The sequence below is a fragment of the Podarcis raffonei genome, chromosome 13, assembly GCF_027172205.1.
Source record: "Podarcis raffonei isolate rPodRaf1 chromosome 13, rPodRaf1.pri, whole genome shotgun sequence".
NCBI classification, from domain to species: domain Eukaryota; kingdom Metazoa; phylum Chordata; class Lepidosauria; order Squamata; family Lacertidae; genus Podarcis; species Podarcis raffonei.
In genome coordinates, this window is record NC_070614.1 from 36,533,419 (window position 1) to 36,551,700 (window position 18,282).

General features: G+C 48.8%; 1 protein-coding gene across 1 annotated transcript; it reads left to right on the forward strand.

Annotated features, from left to right (window-relative positions):
- The first annotated feature begins 34 nt into the window (after positions 1 to 34).
- NUCB1 (nucleobindin 1) lies at positions 35 to 16,411 on the forward strand. The gene is made up of 13 exons (XM_053363385.1): positions 35 to 147; positions 1,170 to 1,303; positions 2,741 to 2,848; positions 3,415 to 3,547; positions 4,224 to 4,327; positions 6,074 to 6,259; positions 6,386 to 6,476; positions 7,672 to 7,730; positions 8,962 to 9,054; positions 11,375 to 11,464; positions 14,109 to 14,279; positions 14,574 to 14,688; positions 15,632 to 16,411. Exons 2-13 carry the CDS (start codon positions 1,196 to 1,198, stop codon positions 15,757 to 15,759), a joined length of 1,386 nt encoding a protein of 461 aa, XP_053219360.1. The 5' UTR covers positions 35 to 147; positions 1,170 to 1,195; the 3' UTR covers positions 15,760 to 16,411.
- The last annotated feature ends 1,871 nt before the right edge of the window (positions 16,412 to 18,282 follow it).

Sequence of the window (18,282 nt, forward strand, 5' to 3'; positions counted from 1 at the left end):
AGAGCGAAGGTGGCGTAGCCGGCGAGGCCCGGACTAGAGAGGGGGCGTGGCTAGGCATGCAGATATAGGGGCGGGGCCTGCTTGGGAAAGAGGAAGCCGACTGGAGAAGGTGGCCGAACGTTCGGTCGCAGGCACCTTTGGACTCAGGTGAGTCGCGGAAGGGTCAGCGCCGGGACCTTTGCTTCAGGCGCAAGGGCCAAGCCTCGGAATAACTCGCCAACGCCGGGGGCTCCTAGCCCTACGACGTTCAGAACAGTATCACAAAGGAGGGGAAAGCGGCCCTCTTGAGCATGTCCAGAGTGCATTTCGCTGGCCGCCCAACCACCGCCCGCCTCCTCGGCGTCTCCGGCAGGAGGGATTGGGGTTTCCAGGTCAAAGGATGCAGCTCACCGCTCAAGCTCTCCCCACTCCGCTTTTAGGTTCCGGGTACTGCTGGGGATGTGTTTTGAGGCTTGTGAAACGTCGGGGATTACAGCTTTGCTCTGTGACTTGCAAGCCCTGCCCCCTGATCCAAGATATGTTGAGGGGACATAGCAAGTGAGGAACTGCTCTGCACTTGCTCTAGGGCTCCTGGCTTTTATTGTTATTATTATTATTATTACTACTGTTCTCAAGTGCTGTATTGAACTTTGGCACTGGCAACAAATTACACTGGTCAGCTGCAGTCTGTGGACTTCAGATTTGCATTTGCCACGTGGTGCAAACTTGCCCGTTCCTGGACTTTTATGTTTGCCTTTCCTTTGGGGTGGGCAGTGCCGGATTTACGTATAAGCTAAACAAGCTATAGCTTAGGGCTCCACTCTCTTGGGAGCCCCCCAAAAAATTAAAGGAAAAAACAAACTGGATGTACATTTCCAAAATATAAGTTCAACAATTACGCTGATAAAATACATATTTTTTATGTGTAAATGGCTTTAGATACCTATTAGGTCCATAAATTACCATATAGCATATATTCAACACAAAAAAACAGCGGCAATTTGTTGTTGACAAAGGACAGCTGGGCGTATAAAGGGCCCCATTACCTTCAGTAGCTTAGGGCCTCATCAAACCTCAATCCGGCCCTGGGGGTGGGGGGAGGTGTGGAGAAACGATTGCTCTTGCCATTTCTTTCCTTTTTGGGAATTCCATCTCTGCGTTCCTAATGTAGTGTTTCCTGGTTTCCATAGGATCTCGGCAACAGGCACGCAAGGCAATGCACCTGACGTGGCTCCTGAGCGCTGCCCTTTTAGGGTTGGCAAGCTGTGTGCCCATTGAACGGCCCAAGGAGAAGCAAGAAGAGGAGACTCCCCCTGAGGCACCAGTAAGGAATTCTAATCCTAAACATCTCTGTATTCTTGAGTAGTGCCCTAATGTATAATGGTGGTTGGTGATTAGGAAGAACTTCCTGACAGTAAGAGCTGTTCGACAGTGGAATTTGCTGCCAAGGAGTGTGGTGGAGTCTCCTTCTTTGGAGGTCTGTAAGCAGAGGCTTGACAACCATATGTCAGGAGTGCTCTGATGGTGTTTTCTGCTTGGCAGGGGGTTGGACTCGATGGCCCTTGTGGTCTCTTCCAACTCTATGATTCTATGATATTATCATCATTATCCTATCTCCTGGTTAGCAGAACTTGGAGTCAGGCGCCAGTCTCCTACCACTTTAGAATAAATGTGTTTATTTATGATTCAATACAGGAAATGCTTATGCTATTCTTTGCAAGCCAGTACCAGAAATCATTCCATTTATCAACTGGTATTTTTTTACTTGTAACTCTGAAATGGGAATATTTCATTTTTGCTTGAACAAACTGGAATGCAGTGGTTTATTTTTAAAAAACTACAAATATAATAAATCATAGGAAATGGAGTAAAGAGGGTTTATAAAACATGAAGTAGACATTTAAGGTCATTGATGTCTTCCCATGTTATCTGGTGACTATATAGGAATAAAATAAATTCAAGGATGGAAGTTTAGCTCTTAAAATGTTTTGGTTCGTCATGAGACAAAGCAGATAACTTTTAAATCAGTGCGTAATTAAATATAGGTTCAGATGAAATCTCAGGTGTTTAACATGCAGAACATCTCTCTGGGCTTCTTGTTTTTTGTCCCATCTTGTTGCTGGATTTGCCCTTACATAGTTTTGCTGTGGAAATTGAGAACTTCATACTTTAGTGGAAGTGAATAATCTCTCGTTTCAGAGAGAGAGAGATAGGACTAGGTGGCCTGATTTTTGTCCCAAAAGTTTGATGAAGCCCACACCATATATATGTCACTAATTGTCTTTGTCTCTTAAACTGTATCTTTCTCATATTTCAAGGATGAAGCCTCTACTTTGAGCAGTTTAGGCTGTGAAAGGGAGGGGAAGATTTACAGCCTCGTGTCTCAGCCAGAGACCAGATGGCACCAGAAATTTGTTGGTCTCAACAGTATTTATGAACTGATTGTGATAAGGAAGTTGATGGATCTTGGGGTGCAAGAGCAGGAGCATGTCACACTGCAGAATTTTGTTACAGCTCTCCATTTGTTATTGATGAGGATGATGGTTAGCACATGGAGTTTGCTTATGTTGCATTGGACCTCTGAGTCCATTAAGCCCAGTTCTGTATCTTCTCTAACCAAGCATCTCTCCCAGGTCCCCTTCTCTGGAGACCCCAGGGACTAAATCGGAGAACCTTACGTGTGCAAAGCAAACGCTTTACCTCTGACCAACAGCCCTTCCCCGGATGGCTGCCCTGACCCATTGCTCTTGCTTTTGCACAGGACACAGGCCTCTATTATCACCGCTACCTCCAAGAAGTGATCAATGTGTTGGAAACAGATGGGCACTTCCGGGAAAAGCTCCAAGCAGCCAATGCTGAGGACATCAAGGTGATCTGAACTATGTTGTGTGGTCATGTGTGCTAGCAAGATAGTTTTCTTCTTTAGCCAACATTCAGAGGTTTTGGGTTTGGTGGATAATGAAATATGGCTTCCCTGGGAGCCAGACTTGGATTTTTGTGGTAGTAATGGATCCATATCGCTCTGCAGTGTGGTAACACTTCACTTGCTGAACGTGGACTGAGAAAACCTGGCCTTAAATCAGGGTGGGGAACCTTTTTGACTCCATGGACAAGACGCTTATCAGGCCAAATATGACAGCCTTGGCCACCTCCAAAAAGCCCTTGCATGAGTTTTCCAAATGTCCTGGTGGGCCAAATTGGACTCCCAGTGGGCTAAGGCTGGCCCCTGGGCTGGAGGCTCCCCAACCCTGCTTTAAATCCCAAAGCTCACTTAGATGACTTTAGTCCAATTGCTGTCACTCAACCTATCCTATCTCATAAGGCTGTTGTGAAGATTGGATGAGATGCATGTTCTGCATTGGGTTCCTTGGAGGAAGGGTGGAATTAGCATGACTAATAATAAATAAAACCTCTGCCATCTGTGGCTTCTTTCAGAGCGGAAAACTCAGCAAAGAGCTGGACTTTGTCAGCCACCATGTCCGCACCAAACTTGATGAATTGAAGCGTCAAGAGGTCTCCCGGCTTCGGATGCTTCTGAAGGCCAAGATGGATGCAACCATGGAACAAGGTGAGCTGGGACAGAAGAGGGTGGCGTGAGTGGGGGCTCCTGGAGGGATTTGGGGAATAGAAATAGGGGGTGCTGAGAGTCAGGGATCCTGGTTTTGTGGTTGGGACTGTGGCATTTTGGATAGTTTGTGTTAGATCTGGGTTCCAGCATGAGAAGTTCAGGGCCACTGCAGAGTTAATCTGTGTGCACACTGAGTGGTCTTTGGACACTTATCCCTTCTGATCAGGGATTAATTGTTCCTGACAGTCTATTGCACTTACTTATTAGTTGCATTTTCAGCCTGGGCTTCCTCAGATGTAGCCATAAAAATGGTCTTGTTAGATTGGTCCATCAGCCGCCAGCCTGGTCTCCCCACCCTCACACTTACTTTTCAGGAGACTCATGAGTTAGGCTTCATAGTGAGCCCCATCCCCTGTTGTCACCAGGAACTGATACAGTCTGGAAGTTCCATTTTCAGTTGTTCTGACCAATAGCCATTGGCTTAAGTGGAAGGTGGGGAATCTGCTGCCTTCTGTGTGCTGTCCTTGGCCAGGTTGGTTGGAGCTGATGGGATTTGTAGCCCGACAACCTGTGGAGGGCTGCAGGCTCCTCATCCCCATTCTCTGTGACCTGTTGGAGCTTCAGATGTGAACCAGCATCCTTAACCTCTCCCCTGCAAACTCCTCTCCCCCTCCAGATGTACAGGTCGATCACCTCTCTTTGCTGAAGCAGTTCGAACATCTGGACCCTCAAAACCAGCACACGTTTGAAGCCCGGGATCTGGAGTTGCTCATTCAAGCCGTATGTCTGAACTTCCATCCTTATTTCTTACCAAAATCGATGTGGCTGTCTTGTCAGCCTGTGGTGTGCTGATGCCCTGGTGTTTGCTCACCTCACCCTGGTCCATACTTGTGCAATGCAACACAACTGCCTGATTCAAGTGCTGTGCAAGAAGATATCCTTGCAGTGGGTCTTATTGCCTATTTATCAACCATTCTCTGTTGCTGCTGCTGCGCTTTTCGACAGCTGTGTGATCCATGGCAATTAACAGGTGATCGCATTTTGCTCCATGGTGGAAGAAGCTTCACTTGCTAATTAATATTGATAAGTATGGGTGACTGGTTTAAAAGCAAGGCCTTTTGCCTAACGCTCCATGTGGTTCAGTGTGGGATCAGCCGTGTGTGTCGTTTTCTCCTCCCCCATATTGTTTAAGGGAGTGAAGTTTTTTTCCTTTCCTTATGCTCTGGAGGAAAACAGCCACAAAAAGAGCAATTCTTTGGGAATTAAACTGGAGGTAATTGCCTGTGTTGAGGATTCAATTCCCCCAGAAGGAGCAGCCTCCTAAGACAATAATTCTCATGCACAGTTTGTTCGAGGAAGTAAGATAATCTCTTCCCACCCCCACAATGCTCCTCTGCTTTTCTGTAAAGTGTTTTCTTTATTGGCTCATCCCCTTTTGAAGAAAGGCAGGCTGATCAGGATGGGAGATACTGTGTTTTTGTTTTGTGCATGTACGTTTAGTAATCACAGCACATCCAGATTTTTAATATGTATCCAATCTATTCTACTTTTGGTCTCAAGGGATGGGTGGTAGATGGCAGGTCTGAGATCAAGTGGGGTTGCAAGACCCAAATCCGGAATAGCTTTTGAGTTTGCAGTCCTAGTGCAATTCTATCTCAGCTCTGCCTAGCTCAGTAAGACGGTGGCCCTGTCTGCACTATACATTAAAGCAGTATTATACCACTTTAAACACTCGTGGCTTTCCCCAAAGAATCCTGGGAGTGACTGTAGTTCATTAAGTTGTTAGGGGTCCCTTATTCCCCTCATAGAGCTGCAATTCTTACAGTGGTTTATTGAGAGAGCTGAGAGAGGAGTTAGAGTTGTTAACCAGTTGTTAGCTGTTCCGAATAACTGAGTCAGATGTCTCTAAAGAATCTGTTTCTATATCCAACCACAGCAGCCCAGATGGTATATGGTCAGAAATGGGAGGGAGGGAACAGTACCAACAAAGGAAGAATGGCAGACGAAGCTGACGGAATATGCAGAAATAGCAAGTTTAACCAGCAGAATAAGAGATCAGGAGGAAAGAGTGTTTAAGGGAGATTGGAAAACGTTTGTATAATATCTGAAGAGTTATTGCAAACAAAACCTTGGCAGGATTAGAGTAAATTCAGCGGTATAAATTAAGCTGAGAGAAGAGGAGAAAGAATTAATATGGAGTTAATTAGAATATGCAGCAGCAGAAGATAATTAGAATGAACCATTGAAGGGAGGGAAGTCAATGATTAATGTTTGTTTTTTGTGAATGGAAATGTGAAAAAAATCGTAAAAGCAAAAAATATGTATGCATGTGCTGCACTAGATGGATCATTGGCCAGATCTAGCAAGCTCGCCTTACATTCTTGTGTTTACTTTGAGGTTTGCAGGGACTTCAAGCATCCGTCTTCGAGCATCCCGGGTTAGAGCAGGAGGAAATGCTTTTGTCCCAGCTCTCCCACTCCACTTTGTCACTGTTGACACTATCTGTCTTGCCTCTTCGCCCCGCAGGCTACTAAGGACCTGGAGAACTACGATGCCGCTCACCACGAGGAGTTCAAGCGCTACGAGATGATGAAGGAGCACGAGCGCCGGGAGTACTTGAAATCTCTGGATGAGGAGAAGCGCCGGGAGGAGGAGGCGCATTTTGAGGCGCTCAAGAAGAAGCACAAGGAGCATCCCAAGGTCAATGTCCCGGTAAGGGAACCACTTCTAGGTGTTTTTTTTTGGGGGGGGGTTGCATGCAGGTGTTCCTGTGGGAGGCAAAGATGGGAGATATTCTTTGGACTGGCCTTGATTGCCTCATCTGTAACCCCAACGCAGGGGAGCCGCGATCAGCTCAAGGAAGTCTGGCAGGAGACCGACGGCTTGGACCCCAATGAGTTTAACCCCAAGACTTTCTTCAAATTACACGGTGAGGAGGGGGAGGAAGGGTGTTCCTCTATTTCTGTCTTTCATCACTTCCCTGAAGGGAGCTCTGGTTTCAGGCTTATAGCAGTGGAGGGCTGACAGGTTTAGCTGACGATCGGTAGATTAGTGGCATTTTTAGTACAGTCATACCTCGGGTTGAATGTGCTTCAGGTTGAGTGCTTTTGGGTTGCGCTCCGTGGCAACCCGGAAGTAACGGAGCGTGTTACTTCCGGGTTTCGCCGCCTGCGCATGTACAGACGCTCAAAATGACGTCACGTGCATGCATGGAAGCGGCAAAACGCGACCCGTGCACATGCAGACGCGCCGTTGCGTCTTACGTTCCATTCAGGATGCGAACGGGGCTCTGGAACGGATCCCATTTCCATCCCGAAATACCACTGTAGTTGGAAGTCACTCTGGATGGCTTCCAACACATAAAAACACAATAAAACATGAAACATTAAAAATCTCCAGATACAGGGCTGCCTTCGGGTATCTTCTAAAAGTTGTATAGTTATTTATCTCCTTGACATCTGATGGGAAGGCCCTCTGCCTGGTTGCCTGTAACTTCACTTCTCGCAGTGAAGAAACTGCCAGAAGGTCCTCGGAGCTGGACCTCAATGTGTGGGCTAAACGATGAGGGTGGAGACGCTCCTTCAGGTATACAGGATGGAGGCCATTTAGGCCACAGTTTGTCTTGAAAACATGGTTTATTTCTGAACGTGCCTCACCCTGTCCCTGCACAGCTTCTCTCTTCTCCCTCACCTCCACATGTGCCCCAAACAAGTCACATTATTTTCTAGATCGGATTTATTACTCTCCCTTCACTGCAAGGTCCCAGGGTAATGTAGAAACACAATCTGGAAATTAATTCAAACAATGGACAAAGCCACATTCTTTTGGCTGTAATGTTGTTCAAACCCAGAACAAGGTTTTTTTCAAACCCACCACGTGCAAAAAAACCAAGGTTTGTTCTTGGATTAATTGGTAGCTCACCATGTTGTTTGAAGGCAACAAGGCACAGCCTAGGCTTTAGGTGACATGACAGGCTGTAATTTGTGTGGGGTTGGGGTGGGCATAAAACTCTGGCATATTGTGATGTGCAAAACCAGGCCACTGGCTCTCCCATAATTACTCATTGGGGACAGAGAGAGGCTTGCCTTGGTCTAACTCTTATCTCTCTTACTTTCCCCCCTCAGACACAAATAGTGATGGAGTTCTAGATGAGCAGGAACTGGAGGCTCTCTTCACTAAGGAGGTAAGTTCTCTGCCTGGTTTTTAGTAATAAGCCTGTGCCCAGGCTGTACCACAGCAGACTGCAGCTGGGAGGGGCATGCATGTTTCAATGCTCTTCCATACAAAAGCAAGCCCGCAAGCCCCTCTGCATGTAGAAAACTAGCACATGGGAGGAAAGCTTCTCTCTGACACTTTGTTTTCTGTGTACAAAGAAGTTTTTCTTGTATTTAGGGGCAGAAGGGGATGCATTCAAGCATTTGAGCCTCCCCTTGCAGTCTGCTGTGGTGCAACCTTGAAACAGGTCATCATAAGGACTAGCCTCTTGCCTGCGTATAGTGAGCAATTTTATCAGGCAGGGGTCTATTTACCAGCCCAAATGCTGGGGATTGAACCTGGGAAATTCTGCGTGCAGGGCAAGCACTTTCCTGTCTGAGCTACAGCCCAGTTGTCAAGAGATGATCTGATAAGAGGGCTGATAGGAGTCCCAGCAATATCTCAAGGGCCACAGACTCCCCATCCCTGTTTTTTTGTGGGGTGGGTTGTGAGCAGTCTTGAGAGGCGGGTTTCCCTTCTTGGGAACGACATGAGCTCAGGCGTGTAGCATGCATGTTGTGCATGCCAGAGGTCCTAAATTTGATCCCTGGCGTCTCCAGGCAGGGCTGGGGGATGCCTCAGCTTGAAGAGCCAAAAAGATGCTAGCAGTCCAGGGTAAAGGTAAAGGGACCCCTGACCATTAGGTTCAGTCGTGACCAACTCTGGGGTTGCGGCGCTTATCTCGCTTTATGGGCCGAGGGAGCCGGCGTACAGCTTCCAGGTCACGTGGCCAGCATGACTAAGCCGCTTCTGGTGAACCAGAGCAGCACACGGAAACGCCTTTTACCTTCCCGCCAGAGCGGTACCTATTTATCTACTTGCACTTTGAGGTGCTTTCGAACTGCTAGGTTGGCAGGAGCAGGGACCGAGCAATGGGAGCTCACTCCGTCATGGGGATTAGAACCGCCGACCTTCTGATCGGCAAGTCCTAGGCTCTGTGGTTTAACGCACAGCGCCACCCGCGTCCCGGCAGTCCAGTGTAGACAAAGCTAAATAGACCCAACTGGTCTGACAGAGTAGGAGGCAGCTTCCTATGCGCCCAAGATTTAGGACCTTTGGACCTTTTCTTGTGGGGAAGAGGTTCCTCGGGGTTAGAGAAGGGAGATGGGCACAACAGGACTTCTTAGCCTCTCACCTTGCCCTTGTTCCCCATTTTGCAGCTGGAGAAGGTCTACGACCCCCGGAACGAAGAGGACGACATGTTAGAAATGGAGGAGGAGCGGCTGCGCATGCGGGAGCATGTCATGCACAATGTAAGCATATGGGCCGGACGGAGAGGGCAATGTAGCGCCATTGTTCCCCGCAATCAGAGAAGGCAAGGGGGGTCCACCTGCGAGACATGCTTATTATGACACCCCAGCTTTTCTCCGAGTGAAACACCTGCTTCTTCCCCTTTCTGTTCTATCCCTGCGAGGCGGGGTAGCCCTGGCAAGCTTCATGGCCGAGTGGGGACTTGAACCCTGCTCTCCTAGGTCCTTATCCAACGCTAACCACTGCACCACGCTGCCTCTTTGGCTTGTTTTTTGAAGGCTGCTGGTGGTAAAGCAATCCACAGTGCTAGCGTATCAGCTGAGTGAGATGCCAAGTTCCCACAGCCTGTTGTTGTTGGCGGGAGGACTTAATGTACCTTTCCTCCAACTTACCGCCCTCCTGATTTTTGGACTCCCCCAATGACCCTCAGCCCCAGCAGTCATGGTCTGTGGTTGGGGGATGATGGGAGCTGCAGTCCGGCTTACTGTCTCTCAGCCCAGCCTATTGCCTGCAGCATAGCCCTACCTCACAGGGTTCTCGTGCATAATGTCCTGCAGGAGCGAGTTCCACAGTTTATGCTTTGTGGCGTTGCCTCTGCTCATTCACAGTACAGTGATACCTCTAGTTACGTACTTAATTCGTCCCGGAGGTCCGTTCTTAACCTGAAACTGTTCTTAACCTGAAGCACCACTTTAGCTAATGGGGCCTCCTGCTGCTGCTGCACGATTTCTGTTCTCAACCTGAAGCAAAGTTCTTAACCCGAGGTACTATTTCTGGGTTAGCAGAGTCTGTAACCTGAAGCGCATGTAACCTGAAGCGTATGTAACCCGAGGTACCACTGTACTGAGTCTAGAAGACTCGTCTTAGTAGAAAGCTTTGCCAAAAATAAAAAAAATACCCAAACCCCAGAATTTGTGGGTGAGGGTGAACACTAAAAGAGACCACAACAGGGGTGGCAGAACTCATTGCCTGCCTCCAGATGTTTTTTTGAACTGTTCTCCATCTCTTATCATTGGCCGTGCAGCCCTGAGGCTGATGGGAGTTGCTGGAAATGGAACGGAGGCAGCAAGCGAGGTCATGGAATCTCTGCTAATGTGCAGCAAGCACAGAAAACATTGGCCGTCTATAGTGACGGAAGCAGCTTGCAACTGGAGCGGAGGAGGACTGAACTGCTTCCCTCCAGTTAACATCCTTTCACTACCAGAGTGGTTGAAAGGGCCAGACCACACGTTTCCTTTCCCCTGAGAGGTTGTGGAGAAAGAGACTGACTTCAGGAAATATGTGGGTGGCAGAGCCTGTGTGTTTATTTGTGTGTGTGTGTGTACTGGGAAACTTGGCTTTCCCCTTTTCTCTCCCACACATTTGGCTTCTGAGATCTTTCTGCGTATTGTTCCCGTCAGCTGGTGTCATCTACACCTCGGTATTTTTCCAAGTATCAAGAATAGATGACTGGAACTTCCCCCAACCTGATGTCGCCCTCCCACCTGAGGACCCAAGGCTGAGGGAAGGCTGTTCTGTTCTGAATGTTTACCAGCTTGACTCATCACTGGGGCTCTGTTTCTGCTTTCCCCACCTTTTGATGTGAGGAGGATTGTTAACGAGAGCAGCTTTTGCCAACCTGGTGCCCTCCAGGTTGGGGGTGATGGGAAGTTAGCCAACCTGATGACTTCCAGATTTGCTAAGGCTGAAATGGAGACGGGGCCTTTTTGGTAGTGGTGCCCAGCCTATGGAATTCCCTCCACAGGGAGGTTTGTGTGGGTTCTCCCCTCCTCCTAAGGGCAAGTCAAAGCTTTCCTTTCTAGAAAAGCTTTTGTGGGGAAAGCAGTTGTTTGTCCTGTCCTGCTCCTGCTTTTTGTCATCTACTTGCTGCTGTTTTTGTAGGTTTTATTGTCAGGTTTGTAGTGATTGGTTTTGTTTATTTATAATTCTATGTTGATTTAAATTGGGAGCTGTTGTAACATTAAGGTGAGTTTTTTGTTTTGTTTTTTTTTCTGTGGGTGCAGAAATGCAGCATACGGATATACAAAACTTACTTCCAAGTCTGTTTCACAGCAAACGAGCCTAGAATCTTGCTCATTATTTTCCTTAAGAAGTGAAAGCTTTAAGACGTGTAGCCAGTATAAGTATGGAGTGACCCAGAGTCAAGAGAGAAGGGTGGAGGACCCATAACTCATACGCTGCAAATTTCTGAGGCGCCAACAGGCTTGGAGGGGAAAATGTCAGAAAAGCAGGGAGGGGCTGAAAATGGCGATTGAAGCCTAATAGAGGTACTGAAAGCTCAGGCAGATTTCTGTGGTCAGTTCACAACTTATCTTCTTGCAGGTGGACCTTAACAAAGACCGCCTGGTGACCCTGGAAGAGTTCCTCAAATCCACTCAGAAGAAGGAATTCAATGAAGCCGACGGATGGGAGGTTTGTGGAGGGGAGACTGCTGTGCGAAACAATATTCTAACAAGGATCAAAGAAGCAGGTCACTGTAGCAGATTGCAGGTTCAGGGGTGTGGGACACCTCAGTTGCAGGGGCCAGAAATTACCTCCCTCCCTTCTTCTCTCTCTCTCTCTCTCAAGCCCTAGGAATCTCCATGGGCCAAACACTTGTTCCAGCCTTGTTCCAAGTGCTTTTCCCTGGCTGAAATCTGCTATTGAACTGTGATTATGCCTTGGATATGTAAGGATAGATTTAGGTGGGTGGGCGCTTGGAGAAGCCTGGGCTTGGCAGGCCTGGAATGTAGCCTATTGTACAGAGGTAAGAGTCAGATCATTAGCCACACCCACTTTTGCCTCTAGCCACACCCTCTACTGGCATGATGCAAGGTTGCCCTTGAGGGAGTGAGCCCCTCTGGTTAAATAAGGTCCGCCCATCCCTAGGCCAGGAGGAGACATATCTAACACACTCTCTGAAACTAGGTTAATCTTGCTGCATGCATGTGAAGTTTCTAAAAAGCAAATCATTTGTCTTTGCTTGAGGCAAGCTAATTCCCTTGGCGTGGAAGGAGACTTGTCTTAAATTGTTTGGGGCTGTGTATCAAGAGGGCCTACTGTCCCTGATCCGATTCCTTCGCTATAGTGTGGGAGTTTTTGAAAATTGATTTTGTGAGAGACTTCTGAGTCAAGAAAACAACATTTCAGTTTTATCTGATTACAGTCAAAACATGCTGACTTTTCCTTGGCTGTCTTTGATGGCCCTGAGCCTCAAGGTTCTGGTGTTGTTAAAGGTAAAGGTTGTTTCAAGTTTTTTTTAATAAAAAAAGTGTCAAATGATTTTAAGCCATGCAATTAAAAAAAAGAAAATTGGGGCAGAAGATGTTTTTAAATGATGAATGAAGGTGACTGGTTTTTCCTGCCCTGTGTATGTTAGGAGAGTTTTCTATAAATTGCTCAAAGTTGCTTGCAGCATTTCAAAAAAATAAACTGATTCCAAAAACAACTGTCAGATCTAATAAAGCAACTTTATAAAGCAGTTTTAATATGCAGCATAACTACGAAGCCAGCAACTTTGTGTGGCCATTTCTGATTCTCACCCCTCAGCTTGATTACATTTTTATTTGTTGAGGAGAGCAAAAATGCTCAGAACCTTTCATTTTTGCAGCAGCAGCCTTTTAGGAGCTATAACTGTATTTTTCAGTGGGTACTTGTTCCAGCCATGGGAACATAAGCCCAGTAGCTGCCCGTGCCCATTGGGGCTGGTGGGGCAGAAGGCAGTGAGCCCAAGAGCCAGAGACTAGTGGAGTTTGTACCGTATTTTTCGCCCTATAGGACGCTCTTTTTCCCCTGCAAAAATGAAGGGGAAATGTGTGTGCGTCCTATGGGGGGAATGCAGGCTTTCGCTGAAGCCTGGAGAGCGAGAGGGGTCAGTGTGCACCGACCCCTCTCGCTCTCCAGGCTTCAGGAGAGCCGCAGCGCCAGCCCCACAAGGTCGGGGGACACCGGGGAGGCGGAAAGCCGCCATCCCGCTGTCTCCCAATGTGGTTTGGAGGCTGACGGCGGGGAGACGCGTGCTTCTCCCCGCCGCCAGCCCCGCAAGCTCCGGGGACAGCGGGGAGGCGCAGCGTGTCTTCCTGCTGTCCCTGGACCTGGTCTGCAGGTGGGCGGCGGGGAAAAGAGCGCTTCTCCCCGCTGCCTGCCCCGCAAGCGCCTGGGGGGGAAATAATTTTTTTTTCTTTATTTCCCCCCAAAAAAACTTGGTGCGTCCTATGGGCCGGTGCGTCCTATGGGGTGAAAAATACGGTATTTGGTTTGTTGCCATCCTCATCTTCCCTGTTGAGTTCTATTGAAGCAACTCTGAAGCTGAGGAGGGAGAGGAAGCTGGCAGGCAGTGCCTCCCCCTGGACAGAGTGATGTTGGTGGGGCAGTGCCCCATTTCCCCAATGGGCCAGCCTCCTCTGCTTAAGCCTTGGTATTTGTGAAATCTGCAACAGAGGTACTTTGATCCATATTACAGGCAACTCCCCACTTAGGCACATTCGAGGCATGGGCGACTTGCACACCCCAGAAGTGGAACAAAATGGCATGAAAACCACGTTTAGCAATCCCACAAGCCTTTGCGAGTGCAATCCCAGGAGCCTTTGCACCAACCTTTGAGGCCTGCGGAGAGTTGGAGTTTGAGAAAGGAGGTTTTCAGGGAGCGATTGCAGTGGAGAGTTTGGTGTATTTGGGGTTTTTTCAAGAGTTTCCAGAGGCTTGCAGGCTTCCTCAAACTCGGCCCTCCAGATATTTTTTGGCCTACATCTCCCATAATCCCTAGCTAGCAGAACCAGTGGTCAGGGATGATGGGAATTGTAGTCTCAAAACATCTGGAGGGCTGAGTTTGAGGAAGCCTGGTTTAGTGGGTGTTTGCAGGCAGGCTCTTTCAATGATTTCCCCAGTATACACAATTTCACTTAAACATGCGCTGCATCAATGGGGAGTTGCCTACATATACAATCACCACCACAATCACCCTTCGTTCTGTGTTGGACCAAGTCCATGTCACGTGACCTAAAAGAGCTCCCAGATTCAACGATCTCTCTCGTCAGTTAAGCTAGCCACTCTGTTTCTCACTTCTTCCCCCATCCAGACTGTGGAAGAGACCCAAGTGTACTCGGAAGCCGAGCTTCAGCGCTTTGAGGCAGAGCTGGCAGCCCAGCAGGCGGAGTTAGGCCGGCAAGCTGAGCAGCTTCGCCAGCAGCACCAGGAACTGCAGCAGCGGCAGGTGGAGCTTGATGCCCAGAAGAAGGAATTTCAGCAGGTGGGAAGCACGAGGTTGGGGGGGCAGATATTTGGTTGGGTGGCATAGCTGTTGGGTGAGGGAAGTCAGATTGGGAGACGGGTTAACCGAGAGGAGAAAGGGCTTTGGTGTGGCAATAAGTGTGCAGTTGCAGCCCTTTCTTCTGCAAGAAGATCAAAGCATGGGGGGAACATGTGCAAAAAACAAAACCAAAAAAGATCCCAGCATTTTGTAATTGCATGCATGCCGTTTTCAGGATGCAATTGCACTTTGAGGGTTTGTGTGTGAGCTCACTCAGCTTCCCGTTCCTTACAGGTTGTGCTCCAGATGGAACAGAGGAAAGCCCAAAAGCAGCCTGAGCAGGCACCCCACGTTGGACCTGACGGAGAACTGAAGTTCCAAGCCCAGCCGCCGCACGCAGCCCCAGCAGGTAGGAGGAGCCGTATCCCCTGAGTTCTCTTGGAAAATAAGGGAGTCTGGTCCGTTGAGAGAGGAAAAGTGGTTGGCAGCTGGGGTCTCTGAGCTTTCTTGAAAGGGACGAGGATCTGGGCCTGTATGCAGTGCAGTTCAGCCGCCTCTTTAAAAAGTACTTCGAAATATGCTCCCAAACGCCAGAAGCTGTGTGGCAAAGTGACCAGAGTGTTGGTCCAGGACCGGGGAGACCAGGTTTCAAATCCCCACTCAGCCATGGGACTCGCTGGGTGACTTTGGGCTAGTCCCTGTCTCTGAGCCTAACCCATCTCACGGAGGGGCTGGTGGACAATGAAATGGGGAGGGGGAGAATCATGTAGGCCACCTGGAGCCCCTTGGAGGAGAGGTGGGCTATAAACGGGGGGGGGGGGGTTAAATTAAATCACAAGTAAAACTGGCTTCAGAACTGTTTATAATGTCTGGCAGTAGTTCTCCTGGGTTCCGGCGAGGGAGCATTCCCAATCCAATATGGAGAAATTGGGGATTGAACCCAGGACCTTCTGCATTCAAAGCAGTTGCTCTACCACTGAGTTATGGCCTTTCCCCATAGCAGGAGAGTGCAGGGGGTGGGGAGGCTTGCCTGGCCATGGCACTCTGGATTCCTTGCAGTCTCCACCAGCCACCTCCCCAATTCTGATGCTGGGGAGGGAGAGAGGGGGTGCCCGTGTAGCTGCCAGGATGATCTCTGCCCGCAGCTTCAAATTTGCGAGGAGGGCTGGTCACTTCTGCACCCTCTCCAGAGGGTGGCACCATGCATGGCAGGTGGAACCGTCTAAACCTGTGTTGTGGGCACCAGGAGGGCAAGCGAAAGGGAGGAACAGGATTCCCAGGCTCTTGCAGAGGCAAGTGAAGTCCTGTTGATGACAGCAGCTCCACACTCTTGTCTTCTCCTTTTCCCCCAGACCAAACACCTCCTCCTCCACCCGAGTCCCGTGCTGGAGGCCCTGCGTTGCCGGATGCTCCTGCCCTGCAGAACCAGGTGGAACCTCTCCAGAACCAACAGCATCATGCGAACCCTGTGGAGCACTGATGGGTGTGGTTGTGGGGAATTAGGGTTGCCTTTTCCTCTTGTTTCCCCATCCCCTTTGCACCTGGAGCTCCCAAATCCAAACTTTCCCCGGTACCATGGGCAAAGGGAATAGGCAAGAGATCTCTCCTATCACAGAAAACTGTGGGAAGAGTCTTTAATGGAAGCCCTGCCCCTTAACCAGTATCTGCCCACTCCTCTTCTGGTTGCACACAAGAGAAAATAGGTATGGGAGCTGTTAAAAAACAGCAACGCACACACATAAATCCTCCCCTTTTTTAAATTTAACCGATCAGGGCTCTCTGTTTCTCTCTAGCCACAAAGAGCCTCTGAGGGAGCCCTTAGTGGGGCTCTAATGAGGGAGGTGGAGGAGCGTTTGCCATGGAAGATGAGCAGAGGGAGGGAGAAGAAACTGAGCGAGAGACCAGCACCACACCTGCCCTGGTCATTTTCTACTATGTTCCTGGATGCACTGGGGGGAAATCAACAGGGTTGGGGGACATGATGTCTCTCTTGCTGATGTCAGTATTGTAGGCTCGGGCCACTACTTTCCTCCTTTTCAAAAGTTGATTCCTTTATAATGGGATTGCAGTGCTGAAACTTTTTTATTTTTAATTATTTGGGCCCTTGTATTTAAATAAAGCTCTCAAAACACGTCTGATTTCCAGTGGCTTCTCTTGCTTCCTTCTGTAGGAACTTATCTCAATGCACATACTTCTGAGAAAGTCCCACTGTGTCCGGTGGGGTCTTAAGGGAAGAAAGAGCAAAAATTGCTCTGAGTCTGTGTCAGTATCAGTCGGGGGCCCCAGGCGGAGGTTGAGCCATCCTTACTTTACAATAAATAAACTGTGTAGATGTGTGTATATCCACCCTGGCCACACACCCTCCATGCCAGTGGTTGCATCCTGACCTCCACATGGAATCTAGAAAGTTGCCTTGTACTGAGTCAGACCATTGGCTCATCCAGCTCAGCACTGTCTGCACGGACAGGTGCCAGCATTCCAGGCAGGGGGATCTCTCCCAACCCTACCTGGAGAAGACAGGGATTGAACCCAAGACCTCCTGCATGCAAAGCGGATGCTGTAACCATTGAGCTGCAGCTGGGCCCCCGTCGTCTCTGAGTGGTCATGTGGTAAATGCAGGCAGAGCATTTATCCGCAGTCACTTCTTAAGAGGCCTCCTGTGTGCTCAACTGCTTCCTGCAGCAGCAGCACCATGGAGGGGGCAGAAATGAAGGCAGGAACTGGGGTCCGGTGCAGCAAGACTTTGGAAAGGGTTGCAAAATTTCAGGGGTCGAAACTCTTTGGCATGTCCCCTGCATGCAATTTGGGCAGAGGGAAGGCTTGTATGTGGCCTGTTTATTTTTTAAAAATGTTTTTATTAGCAATTTCAACATATCAAAACCTATCATATTCATTATTTTTCCCCTTCCCCCCCTCAAACCCTCCCTCCCCTCCCCCAGAGACTTCCCTCAGCTCCTCTCTGATTTCTCAGCCCATATTATTCTCTGCATATTGTAAAGTTATACAAATCCTTACGTTATCTGTCTACCATGTTGTATGTGGCCTGTTTAAATGGGCCAAAGCGCAGGCCTGTGCCAGCTGCCATCACGTGCCCAGGTGAGTAGCCTTTACCCACTATCTCATTTCATAGGCACTCGCCCCCTTGGATGGAAAATAATGTGGGTGTGACAGAGAGCAACCTGTTCCTTCCCTGAGTTGTGCAGTCTGCTCCTGAGCTCCACCCATGTGCGTCTCATGTGCCCTGTGGTTTCATGCATCTGCTTTCGATGTGCCACCTTCCTTCCTTCCCTCCCTCCCCATTTAGAAATGCACCATAGGGCCAGGCCCCACCTGCACTCTACAGGTAAAGCAGCACTGCACCACTTTCAATGACCCCCAAAGCATCTTGCGAAGGTTAGTTTGTTAAGGACGCTGCTGAGGGTTGTTGAGACCTCTATTCCCCTCACAGACAGTTCCCTGTGAAGAGGGGTTGACTGTTCCCCCTTTAGATGTCAGGCTCCTGCTTCCGTCAGCTCCAGGCAACATGTCCAGTGGCCGGGGATGATAGGAGTTGGGAGTCCAAGAAGCTACAGCAGGAGTGAAGAACCTTTACCCAGATGTTGCTGAACTAACCCCCCCCCGCCCCCCAAATTCCCGGCCATTGACCATGCTTGCTAGGCTGTCAGGAGCTGTCATTTAACAAGTTTGCCTTTTGCATAGCAAAAGTCTACCTTTGGGTTTCATAGAACCAGATCTTTCTTTTTCTTACTTGCCCTCTCGCACTAGGCCAAACAGTGTGGTACCAACAGGCTGCCATTTTGCTTAACTGTTTACCTCACAAAACCCATCTACCACCCTCAACTCTAGTTAACAGGACAGAAGCTCAAGTTATTTCTAGTAGGTGCTGGCTTCAGTTTGCCAGTCATTTATTTTTAAGGCCTTATGAGTCAGTGCCCTTTGGTATGCAAGACTGCATTCCTAAGCCATGAGAGAACAGAAACGTCATCCATCATTAGGTTGTTTG

What these genes read in the sequence shown, in the direction of transcription:
- NUCB1 (XM_053363385.1), top strand. Translation starts at nt 1,196, where the DNA reads ATGCACCTGACGTGGCTCCTGAGCGCTGCCCTTTTAGGGTTGGCAAGC. An exon ending in CCAATGCTGAGGACATCAAG is followed by an intron (nt 2,849 to 3,414) that starts GTGATCTGAACT and finishes GGCTTCTTTCAG; the next exon opens with AGCGGAAAACTCAGCAAAGA. An exon ending in ATCCCAAGGTCAATGTCCCG is followed by an intron (nt 6,260 to 6,385) that starts GTAAGGGAACCA and finishes ACCCCAACGCAG; the next exon opens with GGGAGCCGCGATCAGCTCAA.